The 13,120-nt window shown below is 41.7% G+C and overlaps 1 protein-coding gene across 7 annotated transcripts in view; it reads right to left on the bottom strand.

Moving 5' to 3' along the window:
* Positions 1–13,120, bottom strand: part of epha7 (eph receptor A7) — a 365,611-nt gene that overhangs the window by 79,170 nt on the left and 273,321 nt on the right. For 5 of the 7 annotated variants that reach the window (XM_059981395.1, XM_059981388.1, XM_059981389.1 and 2 more), the window contains exons 6-7: positions 11,305–11,429; positions 4,404–4,572 (exon numbers count right to left, since the gene is read on the bottom strand). The exons of the other annotated variants lie outside the window; for them this stretch is intronic. In XM_059981395.1, the coding sequence (XP_059837378.1) occupies positions 4,404–4,572; positions 11,305–11,429 (294 nt within the window). The remainder of the gene's footprint in view (positions 1–4,403; positions 4,573–11,304; positions 11,430–13,120) is intronic. 7 annotated transcript variants of the gene reach the window in all.

Here is a 13,120-nt window from a genome sequence, read left to right as displayed (position 1 = left end):
CACTCCTGTCCCTAGTGTCACTTTAAGCACATAGTCAATCTATGTATATAGACTATTGTACATATTTATAGTTAAGGTTTTTTTTTATTCTTGTGTTCTTTATCTAAGTGTGTTTTTTTTTGTGCTGCATTGGATCTGGAGTAACAATGATTTTGTTTTCCTTTACACTGAAACAATTTTGAATCTTGAACATCCTATTTATTAATAAATAAAATGAAGACATCTTTTAAATACCTGTTGGGAGATGACTGTGTGTAGGGGCATGTGTTTAAAATTACAAAGCCATGTCCATAAAAAAATTATTCTAAAAAATTAAACTAAGCAGAGTGCAAAAGATCCAACCTTCAAAGGAGTCGGTGGAATTAGGCTGGAGATGATGAGATATGTACAGCTGACCTTGTAATGAAATTTGCTTTACTATTTTGTGGTACAAAATCCACAGCAAAAAACATTGTTCTTGGTTAAAAAAAAAACTTGGTGAATTTTACCATTCTCAACATTTCCTGAAGTAGCATAACTCTAACACTGAAAAATCAGGTTTACACAAAGTATCGATATATTTATTTTGGGAGGATGGTATTGATGTATAGCCACCCACAGACAGTCATCACCATCATTACATGCCATGTTGTATGACGTGGGCGATTATGGTCTTCACCATTACCGTTCTGGGCAAATTTTTCAACAGAAGTGGTTTGCCATTGCCTCCTTTTGGGCAGTGTCTTTACATGACAGGTGACCCCAGCCATTATCTACACTCTTCAGAGATTGTCTGCCTGGTGTCAGTGGTCACATAACCAGGACTTGTGATATGCACCAGCTGCTCATACGACCTCCATCACCAGATCCTGTGGCTTCACGTGACCTTGACTTGGGGGGGGGGGGGGGAGGAGGAGGCAAAACTGGTGCTACCCCTTGTCCAGGGCTGACCTGGCTGACAGAGAGAAAGAGCGCCTTGCACCAACTATGGTAGAGATCTAGCTCTATCCTGCCACCTAATACTTGGTAAAAATGGGACTAGTATTATCTATATATGCCACAGATAATACTAGTCCTATTTTCACCAAATATTCATAGGCATAGTAGCAAAGTGATCACTAGAATCAAGTACAATATTCTCCTAAGGAGCTGTCTATTGGCATCTGTGTTTGCAGGATCCAGCTATCCCATGCAGAGTTAACACAATGTAAGTGGTTGGATCTTTCAGTATACCTTATGATAAAAAGCTGCTGGAGTAGTTCTTGAATCATTAATATATTAAACTTCCCACAGCATTCCTGGCTGCATGGTGCACGACTTGCAAAGTTAATTGTCCCATTATATATGCAATTGCCACTTTACTAGACATACCTGTACACCTACTTGTTAATGCAATTATCTAATCAGCCAATCATGTGGCAGCAACTCAGTGCATAAAAGCATACAGATGTGGTCATGATGTTTCGTTGTTGTTCAGAGCAAACATCAAAATGGGGAAGAAATGTGATCTGAGTGACCTTGACTGTGTTTGATTGCTGGTGCCAGACGGGGTAGTCTGAGTATCTCAGAAACTGCTAATCTCCTGAGATTTTCTCACTCAGTAGTCTCCAGAGTTGACAGAGAATGGTGCAAAAAACAAAAAAGCATCCAGTGAGTTGTAGCTCTGTGGGCAAAAATGTGTTATTCATGAGAGACGTCAGAGAAAACTGATCAGACTGGTTCAGGCTGACAGGAAGGCGACAGTAACTCAAATAACCACACGCTACAACAGTGGTGTGCAGAAGAGCATCTCTGACTGCACAACACGTCAGACCTTGAAGTGGATGGGCTACAACAACAGACGACCATAAACATACATTCAGTGCCCACTTTATTAGGTACAGGAGTTAAATAATAAAGTGGCCACTGAGTGTATAGACCTATGGTATCTCGTTCAGAAATCTGATGAGAATGCACTCCCCCAACCATCCCAATAAATACATTTAGCCTTGGGGGTGGTGGAGGGTATAAACATGAAACTACAACCTCATGGAAAGATGCTCGTCATTAAAATCTCTAATAACACAATGCACTGATTATCAATACTGTGGCGTGATGCAGGCTGGCACAAACAGTATAATACTTACTTATTTATTACACTCTATTCTCAAGGCAGAGATTCTACCTTCACTTGATGGTTCTTAACTGCTGTGGGAAACTAACTAGCAAATAAATCTGTCAGACAATCGAGTCCTCTGCTTCTGCTGTAATTGATCCCACTGTCCTTGAAGAACAGCATGGGATACCTCTAAGACATAGAAGTTGTTTCAGATACCCTGAGCACAATACGGTGGATCAACTCTGAAAGCCAGGCAGTGCTTATGGAGGGGAAGGAACAGTTGACACTTTGGGCCTAAGGGGAAAGAAGCCAGAATAAGATGGTGGCGTCAAGGGGAGGATAGAAACTGGCAGGTGATAGATGAGATCAGGTGAAATGGAAGTGGGTAGCTGGGGGATGGGGGCTGTTGCACTCTGAAGTTGGGAGGTGACAGGTGGAAGAAGTAAAGGGCTGAAGAAGAAGGAATCTGATAGGAGAGGGCAGTAGACTATGGGGGAAAGGGGAAGGGGAGAGAAACTAGAGGTAGGCGATGGGCATGAGAGGGGAAGAGAAAAGGTGAGGGGAAGTCAGAATGTGGAATGGAAAATGGAGGAGGGAAAGGGGGAGAAATTACAATGTAATTCAATGTTTATGCCATCAGTTTGGCGGCTACCCAGATGGAATATAAGGTACTGCTCCAATCAGAGTTTTACCTCATTATTGCAAGAGAAGAGGCTGTAGACCAGAGGTTCCCATCTTTTTCTTATGCCATGGACCAATGCTATTAAGCAAGGGGTCTGTGGACCCTAGGGTGGGAACTGCTGCATGGACTGACGTGTCAGAAAGGGAATGGGAAGTTGAATTGAAATGGGTGGCCACCAGGAGGTTCTGCCTTTTGCAGTGGACGTTGTGAAGATACTTGACCTTCTTCCTTCTTCTTCAGTCCTTTACCTCATCCTACTATCCTCTCCCAGCTTCTTCACCCTCCCTTCCCCACCCATCACCTTCCTCCTCACTTATGTCACCTATTACCTGCCAGCTTGTATCACAAACTCCCACTCCTCAGCCTAAATATACCATTGCATGACTGGGTGTTGGACTTCCTAACCAACAGACGTCAGTCTGTCAGGATGTACAACTGCTCCTCCCTTCCTATCATCCACAACACAGGTGCCCCCTGACCCCGGGAGTTATTGACTCCAGGAGAACTCACACCCCTCTTTACGTTGGCGGCAGAGCGGTGGAAACTGTGAGCAGTTTCAACCTCCTGGGAGTGCACATCTCACAGAATCTCTCAAGGTCCCAGGACACATTCTACACAGTCAGGAAAGCTCACCTATGTCTTTACTTTCTGAAGAGGCTGAAGAGAGCACCCTAACATGCTGCGTCACTGCTTGGTATGGAAACTGCACTGCGGCAGACAGGAAGGGTCAGTGAGTAGTCAAAACAACGGGTAGCCAACACATCACCGACACCAGTCTACCGAACATCAAGGACATATATCTGGAAAAGTGCCAGATAAAGTCCAGCAATATCATGAAGGATCCCACACACCCTCACCATGGACTGTTTGTCCCACTCCCATCAGGGAGGAGGCTATCTTAGATCCATGGCAGGGCCACCAGACTCAAAAACAGTTACTTCAAAGCTCAAAGTAAATTTGTTACCAAAATCGATAAATTTATGATCATCTACATTATGTCTCCATACACAATCCTGGAGTAAATTCCCTAAGCAGTAAGGCTGATCAACACCTCCACCCACTCCCCCAACCATCACTACTTTATCATTTCCTGTCAGGCACCTTATGCTCCTGTGTCTACTATCACTTTATGGGCATACAATCAGTCTATACAACACACTGGAGGAACTCAGCAGGTCGGGCAGCATCCGTGGAAACGAGCAGTCAATGTTTTGGGCCGAGACTCTTCATCAGGACCATGTATATAAGCTATCTTATATAGCCATATTTGTTCTTTTTATTATTGTGTTCTTTATCTTATTGTGTTTTTTGTGCTACATTGGATCTGGAGTAACAACTATTTTGTTTTTTACGCTTATCTACGGGAAATGACATTAAACAATCTTCGATCATAAATCTTGTACTCCTTTCCCTTCTCCCACCTTCTTATTCTGGTTTCCACCCACTTACTTTCCAGTCCCGATATAGGGAATCGACCTAAAACATTGATGGTTTATCGCCTCCTGAACGGTGCCTGATTTGATGAGTTCCTCCAGAATTTTGGGATATCTCGTGACTGCTTTTGTTTACAAACAACATGCATCAGGCTGACTCTGCTTGAACGTCTCTAATTGCCTTACAGTGCAGAACGTTGATGACTCTTACCTGTCGTCTCTTCTAGGGTTAAGACCTCTAGCCTGGGGCTGTAGCTTCCATAACCTGCAGTGGTAAAGGCCCGGATCTGGAATATATAGGCTGTGCCTGGTTTCAAGTTATTGATGGTGGTTGAGGTTGAGGTAGATTTTACGGTGGAGTAGGTGCGATCTTTTAGATTCTGAAAAAAAATATTAAAGGCCGCAGTGAGATTAAGATGTGGGAGGAAGTATTTAAAATTATTACAACAGAAAACAGAACACAGAACAGTAGACCACAGGAACTGACCTACAAGCTCATTCTACTGTGAAAGAATGTGACTGATGTTGGATTATAATTCATCGCAGGGTTTTCGTATTTGAATGTTTTGTGTTATATCCTGGAAATGTCCACCTCTCCTGAATTGTCACATTTAGAACATAGAAGAGTACAGCAGAGGAACAGGCCCTTCGGCCCACAATGTTGTGCTGAACCTATCAGTCATCAATTGGCCAACATAAATAATCCTTTCTGCGGGGGGGGTGGGGTGAGGGGGTCGGTGTTAGCATCAGGGCTCTTTTTACGTGATTGTGACCTTGTGTGTGCTCACCGTGTGTGTCTTTGCACTTGGACCTCACAGTAACGCTGTCCCAGCTGGCTAAATGACAATGGTTAAATGACAATTGAACTGACAATGTTCTTATCCTTCCATTTTACTCATACTCATAATTCTATCTCGCTTCTTTAATGTGTTTGCCTCTACCAACACCCTAAACTGTTCATTCCAGGCACCCACCACTCTCTATATAAAAAAACTTGCCTCATATGTCTCCTTTGAAATTACTATCTCTCATCTTAAATCCATGCCCTCTGGTATTAGATACATGAACCCCTGGAAAAAGATATTGTCTGCCTACTCTATCGATGCTTCTCATGATCTCATAAACCTCGACAGGATTGGCCCTCAGTCTTCACCACTCCAGAGAAAGCAACCGCAGTTTGTCCAACCTCTCTAATCCAGGCAACATCCTGGCAAACCTCTTTGGCATCCTCTCCAAAGCCAACATTCATATAATTGCTTAGAAATTCAATTGTAATGGAAGTCAATATATATAACCAAACTGAAATGTGACAATGAATATTTCTGTCATTTTAATGTCAATTTCACCAAGAACTTAGCAGTAATAAAAAAGCATAGGTACCTCTCTGACTATTTTTCATGCTGGGTGATCTGGTTTTCCTAGCATAATTTCCCAGCGCCACTCACCACCAACATCTTTACAGTTAATACCATTTCACCATTCAGGTTCCTGGTCATCATTATTCCGCAGGACCTCTTTAGAGAACCGTACCTCCTTCATTAACAAAAAAGCTCAGCAGAGGATGGTCCTCTTGTAGTAGTTGGTAAAGTTCCATCTTTCCCAGAACAGCCCAGTGCAATTCTCCACTGCCATCACAGAGAGCATCCTCACATCAGCCATGACTGTCTGGTTTGGTACAGCATCCTCTCACGATATATGAAAACTACAGAGATCTATCAGGTCAGCAGAAAAGAATTTATCGTCACTGCAGGACTTGTATGTGTTCAGGACAAAGAAGTGGGCAAGAAAATCATTGCAGCACTACCCACCCTACAGCGGCCCTTTCCAAAACATCCCTTCTGGAAAGATCTATTAAAACAAAAACTTCATGGTATCTTAAAAGATCCCCCCCAGGCAGTTAATCAGATTAATTATTTTAGTTAGCCCTTCCCCACACCCTCTATTACCCCTATTACTGCACTTTCATCTTTTTATAATGCTGTTTACATTGTACATACTTACTTGTGCTTACAGTCTGTATTTATGCACATTTATCCAAATCTATACTGTAATCTCTAATTCTTAAATAACCCTTTATTTTTATAATTGTTGAATGTTGTTTGTTGCATGTCACACCCTGACCAATGGAAATTCCTAATACATGGAACTATACAGAATGATAGAGTTAATCCTTAATTCTTCTCATAATTCCTAGGCTTGATTTCCTGATAAGTTATCAGTGCCCAGTACTCTCTGATTTCCATAGTGTCATGCTAACTGTTATGCTATTGTGGTGTCCCATTTCTGACCCTATGTTGTACAGTCTGTGTTATAAAAATGCATCCATCTGCTCTTTAATTCTCTCTAATGACCAAGCCTCCACATACCTCCAGGGTACAAGGTGAGGGGAAACGTTTTCACTGAGAGGGTGGTGCAAAAGTAGAACATGCCAGCGGTGGAAGTGGTGGATGTGAGTTCAATTATAATGTTTAAGAGAAGTTTGGACAGGTACATAGCTGCAGGAGAGATATGGTCGAGATTCAGGGAGGTGGGACTAGACAGAGAATCAGCTCAGCACGGTTTCAATGTCCTGAAGGGCCTGTGCTTGTGCTGTAATGGTCGATGACTCTATGTTCTTGGAATTAATTTCCCAAAAGTAATTCTTACTGGTGTATCATAGTATATGGCATTTCCAGGAATAAGTTAAAGGATGTTTATTCAATTGAAAGATTCAAATAATATCCACAGACCACAAGAGCTTCGATCGTGCAGCTTATGACATCACCTGAACCTCCTGATTGAATTATAGTTTTGTAATTTACCCATGGGAACCTATTATATTCTATCTAGTCATATCCCATCTTGTTAAAAGAGGCTTTTTAAAGCTTATTTTGGTCTATTATTTTAATACTTTCATCTTTGTTCAGATTAAATCTCTCAAAAGGAAGAACTCAGCTTTCATATGGTCTCTGTTTAATGCACACAGAGATTGGAACCAATACTTTGTTCCAGCACTAATTCATTTTGATCACTTCATCTGCGTAGCAGAACTAGCTTCAGAGAAAATGTCTTCCACTTAGCATCGAGAAGCCATTTACTGCTGTAGAGGGAGTGTGAGCAGCCCAGTGAATTAATCTCTGGGGTTTTGTAATTGGTATATTGAGAACGACCTGCGAATTTAATCTGATTAGTTAACGTCAATGTTTGGGACCACGGTTATGTTCTACTGATACTGCCCGGACAGCCATTATGTTATGACAAGGACTTTCTTTCCATTATAATGGCATGAATCTGCACTGCTTTTATACCTGGAGATCTACTGAGCCAAATGATTATTGGATCACAAGACACAGGAGCAGATTTAGGCCATTTGACCCATTGAGTCTGCTCTGCAATTTCATCATGGCTGACATATTTTCCTTCTCAACCCCATTCCCCTGCATTCTTTCCATAACCTCTGACGTGCTGACTAATCAAGAACCTAACATACCTCTGCTTTAAAAATACCCAATGACTCAGTCTCCACAGCTGCCTGTGGCAACAAATTTCACAGATTCATTACACTCTGGCTAAAGAAATTCCTCCTCATCTCTGTTCTAAGTGGACATATTCCGGGGGTTCCCATTCTGGGGTCTACAGAACCCTTGATTAATGGTAGGGGTCCATGGCTTAACAAAGGTGGGGGCCCCTGCTTTGTGCTGAGGTTGGGCGCGCTGGTTCTAGACTCCCCAACAGTAGGAAACATCCTCTCCACACCCACTAGACGTAGGCCTTCCAACGTAGGTTTCAGTGAGATCCACCCACCCTGCCATGCTTCTAACCTCCAGTGAGTACAGACCCAGAGCCTTCAAAAGCTCTTCGTACTTTTACCCTTTCAATCCCAGAATCATTCACGTTAATGCCCTCTGGTTCCTCTCCAATGCTAGCAGATCAAGTAATATTGATGATGTCTTCCTTTGCAAGTAGAGGCAAAGACAAAAATAAAGAGCCAACACATAGTAGGTCCTCTACCTGCCGATAGGTGAATTCTCAGATGGTGTTACAGAAAAAGTAACATTACCGCACAGTACAGGCCCTTCAGCCCACAATGTTGAGCTGACCTTTTAACCTACCCTAAGATCAATTTAACCCTTCCCTCCTATGTTGCCATATCAAATCACCTTGCATAGCTTAAAAAAACTCTTGAAAAATTTGATACTTAACCATCATTTTGCAAAAACGTCTTCCTTTGTTTTAAATCAGAAATAAAAAAAAGTAATGATGATATATGCCTCTATTTTTCCCATGAATGAGTAATAAGGAAGGCTCCTTCTCCTGCTGTAAAATTGGGTTCCTTATCTCATTAGTACCATTGGGCAGGAGGTACAGGAGCCTTAGGTCCCACACCTTCAGATTCAGGAACAGTTATCACCCACCAACCATCAGGCTCCTGAACCAGTGATGTGGTTCAGAATTGTGCCAGGGGTAGGTTTGGGAGAGATGTACAGTATCGAATGAGATCCTAGGGGGAGAGGAAGGGGAGAGAAGCTGCATCATAATTGAATATTTAGCTTAACTAAGGGGAATATTTGTAAAAAATATCATTGTCTGAGAAGATGAAGAAATATATATTTCAGGATTCATGTCCAGAGATCCCTCAAAGTTACCGCTCAACTAGCATTTCAAGAGCCCAATGCCTGTCGCGATCTTCTAGCTCTTCAAAGATGCTTTAGCTACTCTTGAAAAAAAATGCCCCACACCTTTCCCAATAATGGTGAATCTAATTCATTCCAATGTCCATCAGCAGAGAATATCACTGACTACACACTCTTTGACATCAATGATTACACTTTTCCATCCTCCCTCACTCCGCACTGTGGATCATTTCCTGTGTTTCCCATTACCTTTCTTCCTCTCTGGTTTCATAGAACATGGAAGATTACAGCACAGTACAGGCCCTTCAGCCCACAATGTTCTGCCAGCTTTTAACGTGCTCTGCATCTTTCAACCCTTCCCTCCTACATGGCCCATAACCCTCTATTTTTCTTCTATGTCCACATATGCCTATCTAGGAGTCTTTTAAGCATCCCTATTGTTTGTTTATTTTATTCATTGACATATGGTGCAGAATAGGCCCTTTGAGATGCACCACACAGCAATCCCCTGATTTAATCTTAGCCTAATCAAGGGACAATTTACAATGACTAATCGGTAGGTCTTTGGACTGTGGGAGGAAATCAGAGCACCTGGAGAAAACCCACGCAGTCATGGGAAGAACTACAAGCTCCTCATAGGCAGTGGTGGGAATTGAACCCATGTTACTGCGTTTTGATAACCAGTATGCTACCATGCCACTCATTTGTATCAGATCCTAATCACCATCCCAGCAGTGCATTCCAGGACCCCTCTACCTCTGACATCAGGCCTGAATTTTCCTCCATTTAACATTAAACATATCTCCTCTAACGCCACCACCATGAGAAAAAGGTGTTGCTTACTGTTTGAATTTTAACCCTATCAGCCTAAACAAAGTCAGCATCTTTCCCTACACGGATTCCCTCCTGACGTAAATATCCCTTTAGAACTTCAAACCACAGTCCTGCGGCCCACTTCTTAATTACCCATTTTCCATCAAATCCACCTTAGTTTTGAAGTCAAAGGCCATGGATATAACATTGTGTATTGACAATCAATCACTCTGGGTTATAAAGGGCTGAATTGCAACGATGATAATGTCCCGTCCACGCTCCAAATGCAAGCAAATCATTTCCATAGGACTATAAGACTTTGGAGCAGAATTGGAGCATTTGGCCCATCGAGTTTGCTCTGGCATTCCCTCATGGCGGATTTATTTTCCCTCTCAACCCTATTGTCCTGCCTTTTCCCATAACCTTTGACAGTCCTACTAATCAAGAAGCTATCAAACTCTGCTTTAAATATACCCAATAACTTGGCTTCCACAGCCATCTTTAGCAATTAATTCCACAGAGTTACCACCTTCTTCTCATCCCTGTTCTCATGGGACATCCTTTTATTCTGAGGCCATGTCCTCTGGACCAAGACTTAACCACTATTGTAAACATCTGCTGCACATCCTCTCTGTGCCTCGCGATATTCAACACATTTCAATGAGATCTGCACCACACCCCTCCGCCCATTCTTCTAAACTGCAGTTAGTACGAGCCCAGAGTCATCAAACACTCCTGTTAGTTAACCCATTCATTCCGATTTGCTTTCATCATCAGGGAGAGGTTTCTGGTCAAAGGCAGTCCAGAAGCTATCCAATGAAATGCTAATCACTAAACAAAATGGGTGCCACAAGAGCATAGCGGTTAGCACAGCACTATTACAGCTGGGAGTGTTCCAGAGTTCAAAGTTCAGTTCTGGTGCCACTCTGTCAGATGTCTCTGTACGTCCTCCCCATAGGAGGCGTGGGCCCTCCAACAGTCCAAAGACGAACCTTGGCCATTGTAAATTATCCTGTGATTGGGTTAGGATTAAATTGTGTCTGCTGGGGTGGCAAGGCTTAAAGACCCAGAAAGGTCTAATCCATGTTGCATTGCTAACCAGCCGTATAAATAAATAAATAAATCAAAAGATGGACAGATAGATATTCAGATAGATAGACAGACAGACAGACAGATAGATAGAATGATAGATAGAAAGACTGATTGATGGATGGATAAACAGATAAGCAGATAGTTAGATAGACTGGTAGACAGATAGACTGGTAGACAGCTTAATAGGTAGATAGGCAGAAGATATATAGATAGGGAGTCAGATAGACAGAGAGATAAACAGATAGACTGATAGATAAATGGATAGATAGATAGACAGGCAGACAGATATATTGATAGATAAACAGATAGACAGAGAGATAAATAGATAGATAGATGGATAAATAGATAGACAGGTAGACAGGCCAACAGATATATAGATAGGGAGACAGATGGACAGTCATAGATAGACAGATAAACAGAGAGATAAATAGATAGACAGACAGATAATAAGACAGATAGATTGATAATAATTAAGCAAACAAACAAACAAATAAATAAATAAAGCTATTTTTGTTGCAACTGGAATCTGTTTTGTGGTTGATGAAGGATCAGTCAAGGCGGGTGTAGGTATTTACATGTTTGTGCAGTTCTCACCTTCTCATAGTACTTGATCTCATATTCAGTGATGACTCCATTGGGATGATCCGGTTCCTTCCAGGAGAGATTGACAGTCCTCTGCTGCACACTATCCTTCATTACACCACTAACCTGTGAGGGGGCTATTTGGACAAGTAATGTCAATAAGCATTAGACAAACTCCCTCCAAGACTGAAATCAAATGTCAAAACCAATCATTCGCATATCTCTGCAGTTCCATTAAAACACTTCCTATTATTTTCATTTGGGACTTATAAATATTCAAATCAGAGCTCGTTAATGTTTATAGCCATAATAGAAATTTAAATTAAAGTGCAAATACGGAAGATAGTTTCATTCAGTGCAACACAAAATAAAAATGATTTGTTTTGAGTGAAAATTATGCAAATTTATTTAAATTCAGGTGGAAAGATACCTGCAGATTATTGTTATAGTAAAGAGGAAAGTATAGTTGCTCTGAAATAAGTTTTTTTTCTCTGCACAAATAAATCTGCATCTCAAAAGTGCCCAACAGCCATTTGTTCTTACTGCTCATTCTAATAATGCTTTCCTAACTTTCTAAAGTAATTATAATCGTAATGGAAACATGTCGGTGGCAGATGAGAAATGTGCATGATAGCCACTCATCCTTCAGGTGGGTGCATCTCAACTGGAATTTCTGAAGTGCTCTAGAACAGTATGGCTCAGACTCGTTTGGGGACAGTGGTGTAAAAAGGAGACCTTGTGCACACCAGGTTCAGAGGCTTGAAAACCAGGAGTCTACCTCTTGTGGGAAACCAACAACACCTGTAAAAGACAAGACAATCTTCATCTTCCCCTGATAATAAATGTACTTTGAACTTTGGAGGAAGGAGAAATGAAGAGACCAGATGGAATCTCAGACCGTTTTAAATGTTTCATAAGATTAGTTAAAACAGTAGAATTCTGTTTAAAATGAAAACCTATCAAAAATTGTGTTTAAATATCAGCTTCATTTGTCATACCTACATCAAAAGTACAGTGAAATGCATCACTTGTGTCGTATGCGATGCACTAGGTATAGCCCACAGGTGTTGCCATGGTTTCAAGCACCAACACAACCAACTAACCCTGACTGTAGGCTTTTGGAATGGGAGAGGGAACTGGAGCACTCAGGGAAACCTACACAGTCACAGGGAGAATGTACAATCTCCTTACAGACAGCGGCGGGAATTGAACCCCATCAGTGACTGCTGTGCTGTAAATTAATTGTGTTAATGACTATGCTACCATGCTGCCCCAGAAGAAAAGAATGAGGAAACTACACGGTATTCTGGACCCGCTTAAACGTTTCATGAAATCAGTTGGGTGTAGAATTTTGCGTTAACAGAAAGCTTTTCTAAATGTACTTTGAAAGATTTACTTTATTCGTCACATGTACATTGAAATATCAAAACAGACAGTGAAATCCACTGTTTGCATCAAATCAAGCCGCTGAGGATTGGGCTGGGCAGTCTGCAAGTATTGTCACACTTTCAGCACCAACATAGCAGGCCCACAACTCCCAAAACCTCACCTTTAGCTTTGCTCACCTACCTGCAGGAAAGATGCAAATATGCTTGAAAGAGTACAGAGAAAATTTACAAGGATGTTGCTGGGACTGGAGGACCTGAGTTATAAGGAAAGACCATAAGATATAGGAGCAGAATTAGGGCATTTGGCCTATTGAGTCCGCTCCATCACTTCATCATGGCTGATCCATTATTCCTCTTAGCCCCAATCTCCTGCCTCAGAGATTGAATGGTTTAGGATTTTATTCCCTGGAAGATGGAAGATTGTGGGATATTTGATAGAG

Source organism: Hypanus sabinus, chromosome 10, assembly GCF_030144855.1.
Source record: "Hypanus sabinus isolate sHypSab1 chromosome 10, sHypSab1.hap1, whole genome shotgun sequence".
NCBI lineage: Eukaryota > Metazoa > Chordata > Chondrichthyes > Myliobatiformes > Dasyatidae > Hypanus > Hypanus sabinus.
The sequence above is the reverse complement of the archived record's forward strand: the minus strand, read 5'-3'. Positions and strand labels throughout refer to the sequence as shown.